The sequence below is a fragment of the Peromyscus californicus genome, unplaced genomic scaffold, assembly GCF_007827085.1.
Source record: "Peromyscus californicus insignis strain IS unplaced genomic scaffold, ASM782708v3 Scaffold_2__1_contigs__length_46816999, whole genome shotgun sequence".
In the NCBI taxonomy this organism is placed as follows: Eukaryota; Metazoa; Chordata; class Mammalia; order Rodentia; family Cricetidae; genus Peromyscus; species Peromyscus californicus.
Genome location: NW_026294540.1, coordinates 46,378,928 through 46,397,260, shown reverse-complemented (window position 1 = coordinate 46,397,260; position 18,333 = coordinate 46,378,928). Strand labels below are relative to the sequence as shown.

General features: G+C 45.8%; 1 protein-coding gene across 2 annotated transcripts in view; it reads left to right on the top strand.

Moving 5' to 3' along the window:
• The window catches only part of Fbn3 (fibrillin 3), a 74,412-nt gene that overhangs the window by 30,837 nt on the left and 25,242 nt on the right, over positions 1-18,333 (top strand). For both annotated transcript variants that reach the window (XM_052754684.1, XM_052754683.1), the window contains 5 exons: positions 1,075-1,236; positions 1,826-1,894; positions 3,197-3,322; positions 16,681-16,809; positions 17,593-17,712. In XM_052754684.1, the coding sequence (XP_052610644.1) occupies positions 1,075-1,236; positions 1,826-1,894; positions 3,197-3,322; positions 16,681-16,809; positions 17,593-17,712 (606 nt within the window). The remainder of the gene's footprint in view (positions 1-1,074; positions 1,237-1,825; positions 1,895-3,196; positions 3,323-16,680; positions 16,810-17,592; positions 17,713-18,333) is intronic.

Sequence of the window (18,333 nt, the reverse complement as noted above, 5' to 3'; positions counted from 1 at the left end):
CACCTATTGTGACACTGCCTTCTGGTCTAGACACACATGGTCACATACACACACAATTTTACACACGTGCATACCTTCCCTGCCCAGTCAGGAATATTCAACCACTACGTACAAGCATACAGGCAAATATGGAGGCATACACATAGAAATATGCAGTCCTAGTCAAGGACAACAGCCAAAGTAGTTACATACAAAGAACTACAGGGGACAGGTCAGACAACCACACACAGACCTGCAGTTATACATACACATGGTTACACCCAGAGAAAAACACTGAGGCACACACAATTACATTAGAAACACACTTACAGAGACAATGTTTAGACACACATTACATGTAGTTTCTCAGAAGACAACAGTTACCCACAAAGAAACACAACTACATGCAGATACAGTTACACACAGAGACAGCAGCTGCATATGCAGAGACACACAGGATTACACACACACATAATTACAGTTAGAGACAGCATCTATATACATATACACAGTTACAGGCAAGTTACACATGGTATATATAAACTCACAGTTATACAAACATAGGTAGACACAGAGACAGCCATTACACGCATAGAAACATAATTCTATACACAGGCACATACAAAATTACATGTAAATACATATATATATATCCTTATATACACATAGAAACCTGGTAACATGTAGACTCACAAATGTATACATACACAGAAATGTAGTTATACACAATACAGTTATACACAAAGACAAGTTACATGCAGAGAAACACACTGACACAATATAAAGTTACACACAGAGAAACACAGTTACACATAGCACATGGTATGCACAGATTCATAGTTACAGACACGACTAGACACGTAAATGCACACAGTTACACGAAGATATACAGTTATAGTCAGATGGTAATTACACACATGTATGTACACAGCACATAGCACATACAAACTCACACACAGTTACACACGGACAGACACACAGAACAGAGAGGCCACAGTTACACACTCAGGGGTATACACACATAACCAGGAAGTCATGGAGGTCACAGAAACACATAGTTTTCCATGTGCTAACCACCCATTTTTGCCTGTGCAGACACCCTGGCCGGGATCTGTTTCTTGGAAGTGCAGGACCGAGGTGACAGTGACATTTCCTGTAGTGAAGAGATTGGAGCTGGTGTCAGCAGAGCGTCTTGTTGTTGTTCCCTGGGCCAAGCCTGGGGCCGTCCCTGCAAGCCATGTCCAATCGGCAACACCTGTGAGTCCCTGCAGGACAGTGAGCCTGAGCCAGAGACTCAGAAGCTTGCAGGTCGTCTCTGCCTGCAGAAGGCTCAGGGGGACAAGGAAATAGAACTAGGAAGGAGAAGGCTCTTGGGTCACAAAGCATGCCCTTGCCAGTTCAAAGGCCAGGCCTCTCTCCAAAGTTGCTTTCTGTAAATTCTCTGTTTATACTCAGTCCATCACTCAGTCAGTCAGCAAACATTGAGAGTTCCTTTATGCCTTGTGCTAGGGACTAGAGATCCAGAGAACTGTAAGTCCCAAGTAGGGTACAGGTTTGGAGGATGAGTAAAGTGGAAAGGAGTGAGGTACAGTAGGAACAGGATCCCTCAAGAGCCACCTATCCATGCACTGGATGGGAATCCATGTTCATACACACACCCCCAACACAAACATATACTGAATCTCTAGGCAGCTCCACAAAACTGAGGATTTGAGTCATAGTCAGTTCAGCAAAGCAAAGGAAGGGGGGCCATGTTACATCTTTTTCAAGGAGCCCTCTCCTATCAGCTAGGTTTTATCCAAGTGCCTCTCTTCACTGCCCCTCATGCACCCTGTTTCCCTTGCAGCAGAGTATAGGACCCTGTGTCCCGGTGGTAAGGGTTTCCGGCCCAATCCCATCACTGTGATTATGGAAGGTAAGTTCTGACAGACTGTTGATCCATATACACACTAATGGGTCTTTCATCCACACCTTGCCAAGTGCCCAGGTGGGCAGCCTGGGCGAACATGTCCTCCCACTTGGGGGCTTTGTTGCAGAACCAAATTATGCATGAAATTTTTACTCTGTTCTGTCATTTCTTCTGTCCATTGTTGATTTGTTAATTGAGCTTTCCATCTACCTACTCTTCCATCCATTCATTATTCTATCCCTCCATCCATCCGTCCTTTCAAACAACCAGTCAGCCAGGCAGCCAGCCTCCATTCACCTATTCACTCATGGATACCTACCCACACATCATCTATTCATCCATCCATACATCCGTCTTCCATGATCATCTGTAATCATTCATCCATCCATTCATCATCCATCAATCCATCCCATTTCCCACCCATATATTCCATTCATCCCCAACCTATCTATCTACTCACCTATCCACTTAACCACCCATATCATACACCCATCCTCTGTCATCAGCCACCTTAGTTACTTTCCTACTGCTGTGATAGGATACCATTACCAGGGCAATTTATAGAAGAAAGAGATTGTTTAGAGCTTATAGTTCAGAGGTTAGAACCCATTACCATCACGTCAGGGAGCACAGCAGCAGGCAAGCATAACCTCCTCCAACAAGGCCACACATCCTAATCCTTTCCAAACAAGTCTACCAACTGGGAACCAAGTATTCAAATATATGAACCTAGAGGTCCATTCTCATTCAAATCACCACACCATCTACACACCATCTATTCATTCAGTTACCCTCACTAATTCATCTACTCATCCATCCATCCATCCTTCCATCTCCAAGCTTACATCCATTTTTTCATATACTCCACTGACTCATCTTCCATCTACCAATATTATCTGCCCATCCTCTGTCCGTCTAACCACTTGCCTCTCTACCCACCCTTCCATTCATCCACACGTGACCTTCTCATCCACTGACCCACTTGCATATTTGCTCAGTCACTACTTTCCATATCCAGCCATCGATGCGCCCATCAATTCTGTTCTTGGGGAGTGATGGTGCTGGAAAATATACTCTAACCTGAGAGAACTATCATGCATGATAAGATGAAAATAAAGGAGTTGGGTTCAGACCAGCACTGACTCAAGTGTCCAGACTTTGAGATAGATTCTCCACATGCCCAATAGTCATGGAGATAACTCTTGGGGGATACTTGAAAGAGCCCATAGGATCCCAGAGCAGCTTATGGGGATCCCTCGAGTTCTCTGCTGGATTTAGCTCTTACTCAGCTTCCTCAATTCCTGACAGACATCAACGAATGCCAGGAGCTACCCAGACTATGCCAGGGAGGCAACTGTACCAACACCTTCGGTACCTTCCAGTGTGAGTGCCCTCTTGGATACAGCCTCAGTGAAGATACCTGCACCTGTGAAGGTGAGTGTGGACTCTACCCAGGCTAGCCCAGGCACTTCCTCTCCATCTCTGACATGCTGCTCTGCCAAGCTTTCTAAGGTCAGGGGTAGAAGGCTAATGGGTGGAATGGCCTCCCTGCTTTACATCCTGCTACCCCACTTTTCTCCCTCATCAGTCCAGCTCCCTTCCTTCTTCCTTCTACTCACTTGGAAGTAACATAGCTTAATATCAACCTTGATATTCCTCCCTTGAGCCAAAGCCGACCAAGATCCATGGCTAACTGTGGGAAAGGAAAGACATAGAAGGAATAGTCTCATTTTGGTTCAAACACACTTCACATTTCTCTCTATTGTCCTGAATTGAGCATTGTAGTAGTGGCCTAACAGTGACTCTGGCCAGGACTGTGAGTTACCACTGTGCTGACTATCCTCAATTAATATCTAACCACTGCAATATTCCCTAAGGAAAGTTTTTTCTATTATAATAATAATTTCTATTATAATAATAATTATTATTATTATAATAGCCTGAGCCATAGACCAAACAGTTTGTAATTAATATAAGCCTCTGTGTGGTTTTTTTTTGTGGGGGGACCTAGCAGCTGTGGGACACAGGAAAAATTCCAGTTACACCAATCAAGAGGACTCAGGGTAGTGGCAGGAACAGAGACCCTAACTCAAGCAAGTTGGAAGGAGAGTATCATCTAGGTGGTGTGGGTCAGCTTGAGCCTGGCCATTCTGCCCCTGAAGTCTGAGCTCTTTGATGCAATCAATATGCCACATCCACCCAGCCTCCTGGAGAACAATATGAATGGATGGATGGATGGATGGATGGATGGATGGATGGATGGATGGATAGATGGATGGATAGATGATTGAAGATTTCATATATATGTGTGTATGTATGTGTGTGTGTATAGAGAGAGATTATATATATATATTATACATATATATATAGAGAGAGAGAGAGAGAGACACAGACAGACACACAGACAGACAGACAGACAGAAAATCAGCTTGTGTTGAGATAGTAACAGTAGTTGCTTGGCCTTTGTGGCTGGTGCCTCAGTAATTGGAGTAGTCTCACAGTGGCTGGGTCACACTAGAGAGACCAACAACCTGGTAGTTGCTCAGTCCATGGTACTGGATGCCTCACTAGTCCCAGTCGGGAGCCAGAAACCTTGAGAGTTCCTGAAGGACATTGATTCTTAGTATGGAAGCCTGGAAATATTGGTTCTACTATCAGATAAGGAATCCTGAGCAGCAGCAACAGGATAAATCAACTCAGAGGCAAGAAGAAAGGTCAGGTGAGCAAAAGGCGAATCATCTTCCTCCTGCCAGGCCCTTTCTATCAGGACTGTGCCCAGAAGGTGCCACCCACAGTTTGAGTGGGTCTTTCCACTTCGGTTAAGGCAATCAGGACAATCCTTCAGGTGAGGTTTCCTGCTCATGTGCTTCTAATGTGTGGCAAGTTGGCATTAAAACCAACTGACTGTCATGGTGTATCATCCCCACAATATGCTACTGGATTCTATTTTCTGATGTGTGTGTGTGTGTGTGTGTGTGTGTGTGTGTGTGTGTGTGTGTGTGTGTTCATATGTATGTACATGTGTGTATGTATGTGTGTGAGTGTGTGGGAGCATGCATGCAGCAGCATGCGTGCAAAGGTCAGAGGAGAACTCTCAGGAGTTGATTCTCTCCTTCCACCTTGCTTGAGTTAGGGTCTCTGTTCCTGCCACTACCCTGAGTCCTCCTGATTGACTGGTGTAGCCGGAATTTTTCCTGTGTCCCGTAGCTGCTGGGTCCCAAAAAAACACACAGAGGCTTATATTAATTACAAACTGTTTGGTCAATGGCTCAGGCTATTACTAGCTAGTTCTTACATCTTAAATTAACCCATTTCTATTAATCTATGTATCACCACATGTCTTGTGGCTTTACCTGTGTTCTGTTACATCTTGCTCAATTTAGCAGCTCTCAGCATCTCTCCTGACTCAGCCTTTCTTCTCCCTGTGTCTTTGGATTTTCCGCCTGGCTATAACTTGTCTTGCCATAGGCCGAGACAGCTTCTGTAATAACCAATGGTAGCAACACATATTCACAGCCTACAGAAAGACCATCCCACAGCAGACTGCCAACAACTCTCCTGCCTCCACCTCCCGTCCCAGTGTAGGGTGTGTGTCTGTCTCTATGTGTGTGTGCATGTGTGCAGGTGCACATGAAGGTCAGAAGGTGTTAAATCCCCTGGAGCTGGAGTTACAGGCAGCTGTGAGCTGCCTCATTAGTTGCTGAGAACTGAACTCGGATCCTCTAGAAGGGCAGTGTGTGATCTTAACCACTGAGCCATTTCTCCATACCACATCTAGCTTTTAAGATGGATTCCAGGGATCTGAACACGGGCCATCAGGCTTGTGTGTCAAGTGCAAGTGGCAGATCATTTCCCCGGCCTGATAACAGTTTCATGTATTTTCTTTTATAGTGCTAGGGATGGAATCCAGGGCCTCACACATGTTAGACAGGTGCTAGGTGGCTCCATTGCCAGCCCCTCATTTCCGACCACTTACGGAAGACCTTTGCATTTAGGAGCGTTCATAAGGGGTACTGTCCTGCAGCATTATTCTTGTGGTATCTTTGTCTGTTCTGGATATGAAGGTGATTCTGATACCATTGGATGAGTTAGGAATGGTTCTCTACTGTTTCTGGAAAAGCCTGAGTATAATTGGTATTCTTTTAGTATGTGGTAGAATTCACCTGTGAAGCCATTTAGTTCTGGACTTTTCTTGGTTGGAAGGTCTTAAACTACTGTATTCCATCTCTTTCTATTATACTGCCATTCAATATCCACCCCACCCCCTTCTCTATCTGTGTGTGTGTAAATCTTTAAGATTTTAATTTTTGTGTGCACAAGTGCAGTACTCATGGAAGCCAGAAGAGGGCATCAGATCCCCTGGAGCTGGAATTACAAGTGGTTTCTAAGCCCCCCAGTGGCTCAGTGAATGTTCTGCAAGAACGTACATGCTCTTATCTGTCCAGCTCCTCTTGTGTTTATATGCTTCTAGGAATGGATTCATTTCCTCTAATCCATCTGATTCTTTGGGAGGGCATACAATTATTCTATGGTCTTGTGTTTCCTTGGCTTCTGTAGGGTAGGAAGTAATGGCCCCACTTCCTGCTTTTAGTTATTTGCATATTGTCTCTTAGTGTCAGCCCTATTCCTGTGATAAAATATCCTGACCGAAAAACAAGCAAACAAACAAAAATCCATCACAGGGAGTGTGACTGTGGGTGGTCATGCCACAGTGTGCACGTGAAGGTCCGAGGACAGCCTTGGGTCAGTCTTTGCCTTCCTCCTTACCTAAGACAGGGTCTGTGCCCTGTGTGTACCAGGCTAGCTACCTACAGCCTCCTGAGATTCTTCTGTCTCTGCCCACCCTTGCCACAGGAGCTCTGGGGTTCTATCTGTATGCTACTCTACCTAGCTTATATGTGGGTTCTGGGGATTCAAACTCAGATCCTCAAGTTTGTGCAGCAATCATTTTACCCACTGAACTGTCTCCCTGGCCCAAATGTCTGTGTAATTTTAAGCTAGTGAAACCAAACAGAAGCCAATAATGAAGTGTCTTCACTTGGCCCGGGGTAGGGAATCCCCCAAGGGAGTCACCCAGGCAATCTCTGACATTTCTCACCTGACCTATCCCACCCTCCCTCCCCTGCAGATATGGATAAGTGCTCCATACACCCAGACATCTGTGGCCCTGGCACATGCTACAACAACTTAGGAAATTACACCTGTGTCCACCCTGCAGAGTGTCTGCAGGTCAGCGGTGACGACTGTATGGGTAGGGAGTGTGATGACTGGGGCTTAGGGCTGGAAGGCTGGTGGTTGCGATGGCAGAACATGGCTGTGGGAAGAACTACCAAGAGCCTCCGAGCCTTGGAAGGTGCAGAGAGAGGTATATTTGAAAGAAGAAACAATACACGTGCGTATGTTTGACATGCTTAAATGTGACACTGAACAATACTGCAGGACTTAGGAGCCCAGAGCAGCCATAGTAATCCTCCCAGGTCATGCTCTGACCAACAAAGGCTGAAAGATACTGGAGAAGAGACGTCAGGCCAGTGTGTTCACAGGAATCCATGGATAAGCTCCCTCTCCAGTCTGCACTCTTCCTCTGACTTGGACCCATTCCTATATCTTTTCTTTTTTTCTTTTTACCTTTCATTTACTTACTTCATGGGAAATGGGGGCTGTGTGTGCATCATGGCACACATGTAGAGGTCAGAGGGTGTCAGCCTTGGTGGCAACCGTCTTTACCAGATGACCATTTCACCAATCTGAGGCCCACATTCTTTGCCCCGACTTCAACTGCAGACATGAAGAAGAGAGTGTGTTTCCGGTGCTATATCGGTGCATGTGGGAACAAACCGACCTTCAGTGTGACCCAGAAGATGTGGTGCTGCTCCCACAACATGGGCAGGCCTAGAATAGACCCTGTGAAGCCTGTCCACCCCTGCCAGCTGTGAGTTCCCCTCCGCAACCACTTTCTCAGCCTAGTGCCTCCCAGCACAGTACAGAAGGACATAGTATAGTTGAGGCTTCTAGGCCTGCTTTGTTCTCTGTGTGTGCCATATATGTGGATGTGTCTTCATGTGGTATACACATGTATGGGTACCTACCTGTTTGTGGAGGCCAGAGATCTACCTGGGGCTTGGTTTTATTTGTTTGTTCAAAGGCAGACAGCCTCCAAGGACCCACCCACCCCCAGTGACCCACTTACTTGAGTTAAGCCCCACTCACCTCCTAAAGATTCCACAGTCCCCCAAAACAGCACTACCGGCTGGAGACCAATCACTCAAACACCTGTGGGGAACATTTCACATTCAAGCCATGGCACTAAGTGTGAGGTTTGGTGGCTGTAACAAAATAGTTGAGACTAGATTACTTATAAACAATAGGAGGTCAGGGTTGGAGAGAGGGCTTAGCATGTACTGCTCTTCCAGAGAACCCAAGCTTGGTTCCCAGCACCCCTGTCAGGTGGCTCACAGCCTGTCAGGTGCCTGGGGATCTGGCTCCCTCTTCTGGCCAGCACTGGCACCTGTGTTCATAGACTCGTAGACACACACATAGACACCTAATTTAAAATAAAATAATCCTTAAAAGAAAAAAATAGGGGTTTTGATTTGATTTTGGTTTGGGGGTTTTTTGTTTGTTTGTTTGTTTTGTTTTGTGGTGCTGGGTTTTGAACCCAGGGCTTTATTCATGGTAGGCAAGCTCTCTAGCACTGAATTGCATCTCCAGCCCAAATACAAATTTGTTTAGTTTACAGTTCTAAAGACTTAGCAGCTCTGTATCAAGGCACCAGCATCTGGGAGGGCTGTGTTGCTGCATCCCAGCATGGTGGAGGGTGTCAGTGTGAGACAGAACACGGGTGCCAGTTTGGGTGCTTTTTCCCTTCTTTGGAAGCCATCATGCCACCTTGAGTCCCCACCTTCCTGATCCTGTTTACCTCCTCTAAGCCTCTTCTCCAGACGTCATCAGCATCCCACCTGGGGCTTAGATTTCTAACACGGAAACTCTGGAGGACACACTGAAAGGATAGCACGAGGGAAGGCCATGGAAGAGGCTCCTCTTCTCTGGCAGCTTAAAGGAGCAGGTCGTACTGGGACATGCCAGTTGTCTTGGTATCGTTTCTGTTGTAGTAGTAAAATATTCTGACAAAAAGCAACTTGGGGTGCATACTGTGAGTTTGTTCCAGCTCACAACTTCAGGTTTTAGTCCACCATTGCAGGGAAGTTGAGGCAGCGGGAACGTGAAACAGCCTGTCATATCACACCCACAGCTAAAGAATGAAAGCATGCTTGCTCAGTGCTCAGCTTACCTTCTCCACTCGCACAGCCCAGGGCCACAAGCCAGGGGACAGTGGAGCCTGATTTCAGCTGGGTCTTCCCACATCTATTCAGGCAATGAAGACAATGCCTCTGAAACACGCCCAAAGGCCAGCTTGATCTAGGCAGTGCCATACTGAGACTTCCTTCCAAGTCTAATCTAGGTTTTGTCAAGTTTTAATAATTAAAACTAACGGTCACACAGGAACACTGGCGGTTTAAATGCAAGAATCTTCCCTGCAGGGACGGTGGGGACTAGAATGAAAAGTCTTGAGGTGGTAACTGAACACTGTGTGTGTGTGTGTGTGTGTGTGTGTGTGTGTGTGTGTGTGTACATGGGTGTAGGTGCACATGTGGAGGACAGAAGTTGACATCAGGGTGTCCTCTTCAGTCATTTCTCCACTTTAGATTTTTTGAGTTCCTCATTTATTTTGTTTAGACTGTCTGGCCAGTAAAACCCAGAGATTTGCCTGGCTCTGGCTCCCTAACGCTGGATTTAGATACAAGCATGTACCAGCGATCCAGCTTTTACACATGGGCCCTGCGATTTAAACTCTGATCCTCATGATTCAAAGGCAGGCACTTTACCAGCTGAGCCGTCTCCCTGGTCCTCTCTTTAATAAGAGTAATAGGCATGGTTGGTGCTGCTCACCAAAGACAAACACCCATTAAGTCTCCCATCTGTGTTCTGGAAAGTAACCCTGCATAGACTTGGGGCAGCCTTGAACCTAGGGATAATCAACACAGAGTAAAGGAAGGTGGGAGGCCAGGCAGGGCTAGGCTGTACGAGTGTGGAGATGTACCTCTCAGGGTGGGCTGGGGTATGGTCTGGAGTTCTGTTTTTCTCTGTCCAGCTGAGTACCAGCTCCTCTGTGGGAAGCAAGTGCCAGGGTTCATTGCTGACATCCACACAGGGAAGGTTCTCGGTGAGTAGCCAGCAAATTCTCCACCTACAGTCCCAGATCCCTTCACCTCGCCTTCCCCCCACTGCCTCTTTCCTGTCCACCTTCCCTCCTCACCGTCTCTGTGCCTCCAGCACCCTGAAGAATCCTGCCCCAAACACATCTCTTTTTTTTTTCTTTATTGGATTTCACCACCACCACCCTTTGGGTTTTAATTTATTTACATTGAGGTATATATACACATATATACTAATCCTTTTTAAATATTTTTATTCTTTGAAATGTTGACACATTTATACAACATATTTTGATCACAGCCATGCACCACTACCTCCCTCCAACTCCCCCTCATGTCTCCTCACCAGTCTCCCTCCCAGCTGCATGTCTTCCTTTTTATTGTTTTTAATAAGCCCCTGTGTCCAGTCAGTGCTGCCCATTTGCACGTGGATGCAGGGCCATCCACTGGGATGTGGAGACAACAGCCATGTACCTGAAGGAGAGTGACTCTTCCTCGCTTAGCTGTCTGCTGCCAATAGCTCCTCCGCTGAGGGCGGGGCTCTGAAGGCCCTCCCTGACCCCCAAAGGGATGCCCACTGGCTTGATCTTGTGAGTTTGTGCCTGCAACACACACGCCATGTCCCCATCCATTAGCTCTTAGACATTTGGACTTCCTCCACAATGCTTTCTAAGCCTCGAATGTGAGAGTTTGGGGAGTGTTGTAGGGAGAGTCTCCAGGTTCAAGCTTGTCTGGGACCCACTATGTAGCTCAGGCTAGCCTCAAACTACAGTCCTCTCACCTCCACCTTCCAAATGCTGGGGTCATAGGTATAAACCACCATACCCAAGTTGTTTTAGTTTTATAGAAACAGAGTCTGACTTTGTAGCCCAGGCTGATCTTGAATTCATGAACCTTCTGCCTCAGCTTCCTAAATGCTAGGGTTACAGGCAAGCACCACCATGTCTATTTTGGGATGCAGTTTGTGGTTTTGTTTGTTTAATTGATTGGTTGTACTTGACAATTTGTTTTTTGTTTGTTTGATTGACTGATTAAGTCAGGGTCTTTGGTAGCTGAGGGTGGCCTGGAGGTTGCTATGTAACCACAGATAACTTTGAACTTCTAATTCTCCACCCTCCACCTCTTGAATGCCGGGACTAGATATGTGCCACCATACCCAGTTTGTATGGTGCTGGGGACCAAACCCAGGGCTTTGTGTATCCTAGACAAGCACTCCACCAACTAGGGAAACACAACTCCAACACCTTTTGGTGTTTTTGTGTTTGTTTTTCATTTTGTGGTTCAAAGCTTGGAATCCTGAGCTTGGCACATGTTAGGCAAGCATACTTCCCCTCTGAGAGACACCCCTATCCCTGAGATACACTTGTTCAATTGTGTGTGTGTGTGTGTGTGTGTGTGTGTGTGTGTGTGTGTGTGCACGCACGTGTACCAGTGTTGTATAGGTCTGTATGCTGGTGCATTACACAGGTGGAGGCCAGAGGCAGACATCAGGATGTCTTCTTCAATTACTTTATTTTATGTTTTGAGACCAAGTCTCTCACTGAACCTGGAGTTTACTGTTTTCTGCCTGCTATCTGGCCAGCAAGAAGCAAGGTCCACCTGTCTCTGCCTCCACAGTGCTAGGATTGTAAAAGGTACCACACTGGCTGTTTAATGTGCGATCTAAAGATTAAACTCAGACCTTCATGCTGGCAAGGCACATATTGTACCAACCGTTCCCCTGATCTCACCTCTTCTCCCACATCCTTACCTCTTTGAGGTAGAAACAGCTGCATTTTATTCAGAGCATGATTTCTGGAGCATCTGCCATCTTGTGGCTTTATCTTCTGTCAGACTTCAGGAGGTCCAACGTACCTGGAAGGTCCCCTAGTCTGGGCTGTCTCTTATGGCTTACCCTCTCCCCATTCCAGCCATCTGTGCCCACAGTGTCTGCACCAACCAGATTGGAAGCTTCCATTGCAAATGCCTCATTGTCTTCAACTACAGTAGAAACTTTCTGGCCTGTAAGGATGCAGCACACAGAGTTCTGAACTCTATGGCTGGGATCTCTCTCTCTCTCTCTCTCTCTCTCTCTCTCTCTCTCTCTCTCTCTCTCTCTCTCTCCCCCTCCCTCCCTCCCTCCCTCCCTCCCTCTCCCTCCCTTTCTCTCTCTCTCTCTCCCTCTCTCTCTCTCTCCAGTCTGAGCACTCCATGAGCCCCAGTTTCCCTATCTGTGTAAAAGAACTGGCACCTTCCCAAGAGTCTCTGTCCCATATAATCAACCTTACCTCAGTTCTAGTTGCTTCCAAAACAGGTTGGGGTTCTATCGAGATAGGCTTTTATTTCACCCCATCCTGTTCGTGGGACTCCCCAGATGTGGATGAATGTGCCCATGGAAAGGGACTCTGCCAGAGGAGTGCAGACTGCATCAATGTCCCTGGAAGTTATGAATGCAGTGTGCCCGGGGATTCGAGCTGTCCCCAGTAGGACCTGTGTAGGTGAGTGGGGTCCCCCGGGAGGTGACAGGTTAGACTTAAGCAAAGCAAAAGGAAGAGAAGTAAGCAAGCCAGGTTTTGCCACCTGCTATGACTCAGGTAGGATGTGGCTGCCACTGCTGGGGAATGGAAGAGCAGCTCAGAGAGCAGCCATCCGTAGCACAGAGTAAAAATGTGACAGGTGACAACTGGACCTCATGTCAGCAGCACAAGGTCCTGGTGGGAGCTTGAGTGGGGGCTCCAAACAGTTTTGCTCCCTGCTGTATACATGTATTGTACACGGAGATCTCAGCAAAATATTATCAGGTGGGGTTCTTGGAGACATCATGTCACCTGCACCCCTCAGGAATGAATGAGTGTTTGGACATCCCAAATGTCTGTAGCTATGGTGACTGTGTGGACACTGGGGACGGCTATATGTGTATCTGTCACCATGGCTTCCAAGCCTCACCTGACCAAACCATGTGCCTGGCTCTCTGTCTGGGGTCTTCATTTCTCCTGGGGGGATTATCCTTTTTATCTATCCTAATTCACACCCCCTCTAAGATTTAAACCCAGACACTGAGATCTTGAGAGTCTGGGATTGCATTGTTCCCCACATGAGTTTTCCCATATGTCAAATGGGCATCATTGATACTAACATGGGTATACTTCCCAGTCATCTCCTCAGGGGTCACTTTTGGGAAGGGATAGAGGCAGGGGAGGAAGGCAAGCTCCAGCCAGTTCGACCTTCTGGTTAATTAATGCCCTAGGGTGAGTCTTCTGGATTTGTGGTTTTGCTCTGATAGACCTTGATGAGTGTGACCAGAAGCCATGTGGAAATGGGACCTGCAGGAATAGTGTCAGCTCCTATAAGTGCCTGTGTTTCCCTGGCTTTGTGGTGACACGCAACAGTGACTGTGCAGGTGAGCTGCCTAGGTTGGACAAGCACACACAAAAGTGGCCCTGTGACTGGGACACAGGACTCAATAAGTAAAGACAGTTTCCCCCAAACCTAATGACCTGAGTTCAATCCCTAATGATTGATCCCCACCCTCTGACTTCTACACATGATTCATAACACCACACACACACACACACACACACACACACACACACACACACACACACATGCGCGCACACACACACGCGCGCGCTCATGCAATAAATAGATAAAATGTAAATTTAAAAAAGACTATGGGGGCTGGGGATTTAGCTCAGTGGTAGAGTGCTTGCCTAGCAAGCGCAAGGCCCTGGGTTCGGTCCTCAGCTCCGAATTAAAAAAAAAAAAAGACTATGTGGGAAAAAAGTTACCCAGTTGATATAGACACAGATCTGAGTCCCAGAGCCACTTCCAGCATGTCTCAGGGGAGTATGTTGTAGTGTCCAGATTCTTGTGTCCTGAGGCAAAGAACTAGACCAGGGACACATGGTTAGAAATAGAAATAGAAGGATAGAGACATGAGAGCACTGGCTGCCCTTCTAAAGGGCTCCAGTCCATTCCCAACATCCACATGTAGACTCACAACCAGTTCCAGAGGATCTGACACCCATTTCCTGCCTCCATAGGAACCAGGAATGCACACGGTGTAAAGACATGTGAAGGCATACACACAAAATAAATATATAAATGAAATTTCAATTATTTTATTTTTTAAGATGTATTTTTGATTTTGGTTTTGGTTTTTCGAGACAGAGTTTCTCTGTATAACTGGACTAGCTGTCCTGGAACTCACTCTGTAAACCAAGCTGGCCTCAAAATCACAGAGATCCACCTGCCTCTGCCTCCTGAGTGCTAGGATTAAAGGTGTGTGCCACAACTGCCCAGCTTAAGATGTGCTATTTTAGAATTTTTTCTTTTCCTTTTAAGATTATCATATAATTACATTATTGAGAAATTTAGAAGGTAGACCTTCCCTTTCCGGCCTCCAAGTCTTCCCATATACCCCTCCTTGCTCTCTTTCAAATTCGTAGCCTCTTCTTTCATTAATTGTTGCATATATGTTTATGTCTATTCATTTATATTCCTAAACTTAGCCAGATCAGACTGTACAATGTTACTTGTATGTATGTTTTCAGGGCTGACCATTTGGTACTGGATAACCAATTAGTGTTTTCCCTGGAGAAGACTCTTTTTCCCACTCAGCATTCCACAGTTGCCTGTAGTTCTTTGTTTAGGGTTGAGGTCTCCTGGGCTTTACCCTGTCTACTTTACCTTGCCTATTGTTCTTGCCTTTGTTCAGCTCATGTTTAGGCAGTCGTGTTGGTGAGACTTTATGGGTATAGCTTCGGAAATTACTAGGAAATGCAATGTCTCAGCAAATTCCTTGATCCCTTGATCCTCTGGTCCTTACAGTCTTTATGCCCGCTATTCTGCCATGTTCCCTGAGTTGTGCTGTAGATGCATCCATTGGGATTGGGCTCCACAACTCTGCGTTTAGATTGGTTGTAGTTTTCTGTAATGGTCTCTGTCTCTTGCATTGAGAACTTTCATTGATGAAGGGTGAAGACTACACCTATCTATGAGTATAAAGACAAATATTAGGGTGTAGTTGGGGATTATGCTGGTTTAGTAAAGTGGTGGTTGCAGGTTCTCCTCCAAGACTCATGACTTCACTAAAACATGGCTGAGCAAGTATCTGTGGAGAACATCGAGTCCTTTGGGCATATCCAAGGAGTGGTATAGATCCTTTATTTTATCTTTAGACCTGATATTTTGTCTTCCACATGATTCATTTTATATGTAAGACTTTTTGAGTTTTCTAGTTGTTATTGAGTTTTTCAATTTCATCTTAATTTCAGCTTGAGTCCTCTTCAGTGTTTCTGTCTCCATATTGAATTCCGTTCTCAAATCCTGTATTGTCATCATTTCCCTCAGCCTTACGTTTGTGTTTTCTTGAACATCTCTCACATGTCTATGCTCCTTAAATTCTTTCTCCTTAAATTCATCAAGCTGGGTTTTTCTTATGTATCTTTTTTAAACTCCTTGAATTCTTAGATGAAATTTATGATTGTTCTTTTAAATTCTGTATCTTGTGATTAGTCTAATTCTCATTGGTAAATATTTCTACAGGACTGGTGGGTTTTAGAGAGAAGATGGTGGCTTGATCTTTCATATTGGTGGTATTTTTGCATTGAGATTGGGCATGTGAACTCCTTTTGTTAGTTCTAAGTCTGATGTGGACAGAGAAGGTTGGGGCATAAGAGAGAATGTGCAAGCAGTTGGGACCTAGAAGTTGGAAATGGCTTTGATGGAATGAAATCACGTAGGCAGGATGGAGTAGTCCAAGGCTGGAGCATGGCGGTAAATATGACTACAGTTGCATCACTAGGAAAGCCATTTAACCCCCTGTGCCTCCATCTTCCCTGTCTGGAAACAATGGCACCTCCTGCCAAGCATGCTCAAGGCCATTTTAAAGACTAAGACGCAGAGCATACATTGAGGAGGTTCATCTCTCTGAGAAGACCTAATCATAAGTACATAGGCAATCCAAAAATAGAGCTTCAAATCCTTCGTGACATGGGGGCTGAGGATGTGAGGGGTCACTGGTGAAGAGCATGTGTTGTTCCTGAAGAGAACCTGAGTTCAGTTCCCAGCTCCTACGTAGTGATTCATAGCCATCTGTAACTCCAGTTGTAGGGGATCCAATACCCTCTTTTTGCCTCCATGAATACCAACACACATGTGTTTCATTTAAACTCATGCAGGCTCATATGCAGACTCATAAATAAAAATAAATAATTCTTTAAAAAATACAAAATATTTTAATCAAATGAAATTTAGTAAATTAAATTAGGAAATAATGTATAAATTGGAAATAGTATAATAAATAATATAACAAAATGAAATAAATTAAAATTAGAAGATATTTTAATTAAATAAGAATGAAAACATAGATCTAAATGTGTGGGATATAGTTAATTGAGTACTTAGTGACAAATTAATAGAATTACATGATTGTATATTAGAAAATATTGGTACCTACCTCACAAGATAAAATATAGAGTCTATTCATGGGTCCTTAATAAATCAAAGTCAACCTGTTAATTAGTTGTGGACAGAAATACAAAGAAGTTTCAGTCCCCTTGGGGTCCATGGTGACCTGCCCGTGCCCCTCTGCAGACATTGACGAGTGTACCACCCTGGTGGGGCAAGTGTGTCAGCTTGGCCAGTGCCTCAACACAGCCGGTTCCTTCCACTGCCTCTGCCAAGACGGCTTTGAGCTCACAGCTGACAGGAAGGACTGCATGGGTGAGTCCCTCCCTCAGCCCCAGTGCCCATCTCAGTGAGTCTGTTCCTCATATACCTGCAGTTGCTACTTTTGACTGAGCATAGTTCCAGTTCACATCTGTGCATTTCTTAAATTGACAATTTCAGATTTGCATATGCGTTTTGATCAAATCCACCCCCAGCTCGCTACCCTCCACCTCCTCCATTTCCCACCACCACTTTCCCTCTCAACTCCATGTGCTCTTTGTTAGGCACACTGGTTCCATTTACTGGTGCCAGTATGTGGATGGGTATGGGGTCCTCTACTAGAGCACAGGAGGCCTATTAGGGGCCATAACCTGGTCGAAAACTGACATCCTCCTGCAGCAGCCTGCAGTTGCCAACAGCTCTTCAGGTGGGGCTGGGACTTCATGAGCTCCTTACTCATCCATCAATATTTATTTTAAGGTATAAGAAAAGAAGAGCTGACTATAGTTCAGGGTGAGGCCATCTTGCAAACGGGAAGTTTATGAAATAACAAATAGCAGACGTACCGAATGGATGGCATGGAAATCTTGGAGGGACCCTGCAAGTGGCTCATAAATCTTGCTCCCTGCTTCCCTCCAGGTCCATAGACCCAGCAAGAACAAATAACCCTTTCTTCCTCTGCTGCCTCTGTGTTCCCGAGCCTCAGCCTTTCTCTTGGACCCAAAACTGTCCCTAGAAGGGCTTGTCCCCCAGCTAACCTGCGGGTGCTGGCCAAAGACCTCAGGGAGCGCTCTGCCTCCTCCCTGGCGTTGGATGCCCCTCCTTTTCCCTCCACAGATATCAACGAATGTCTGAGCCTCCCAGGGACCTGCCTGCCAGGCACCTGTCAGAACTCGGAAGGCTCTTTCCAGTGCACCTGTCCCACTGGCTTCCAGGTGCAGAGTGGCCATTGTATTGGTGAGTGTCCAACCCCCTGTCAGAGTGCAGGTGCACACGGCACAGCACCAAGTGCAGCTCCATTGTTATCAGAACTGTCCTGGCTCCTGGCTCAGGCCTTCCTCCAAGGGCTCAGAGAGTTCTTTGTGCCCTGGAAAATATACTTGGGTTTGGAGTATCACCATACTTCAGAGACTCCTCTGAATTCTCACCCACAAGAATCATTTCATATACTTCAGACTAATTAGTCTAACTTGATCTTAGCTGGTTAATTCACCAAGTTAGTCTCATATAGTATAGGCTAACCTGGACTAGTCTAGCCTGAGCAGGTCGATCAGTCAGTGGGCAGAATGTAAGGAAAGCTCAATAATCCTTGGGATCCATGGTGACCCTACCTCCCACTCCTGTCTGCAGACATCATGAGTGCACCACCTTGGTTGGGCAAGTGTGTCAACCTGGCCATGATCTGATCCAGTCTGACCCAACTGCTGATAATCCAGTCTTCCATTTGTACTAACCTTTCACAATCTGGGCCAGTTTGACTCGCCAACATCTGATACTGTTTTCCTTTTGGGCTAGCCTTGTATAACCTAGGCTAACGTAGACCATTCTGGCTTCAGCAAATGTGCTATTGTGTATAGA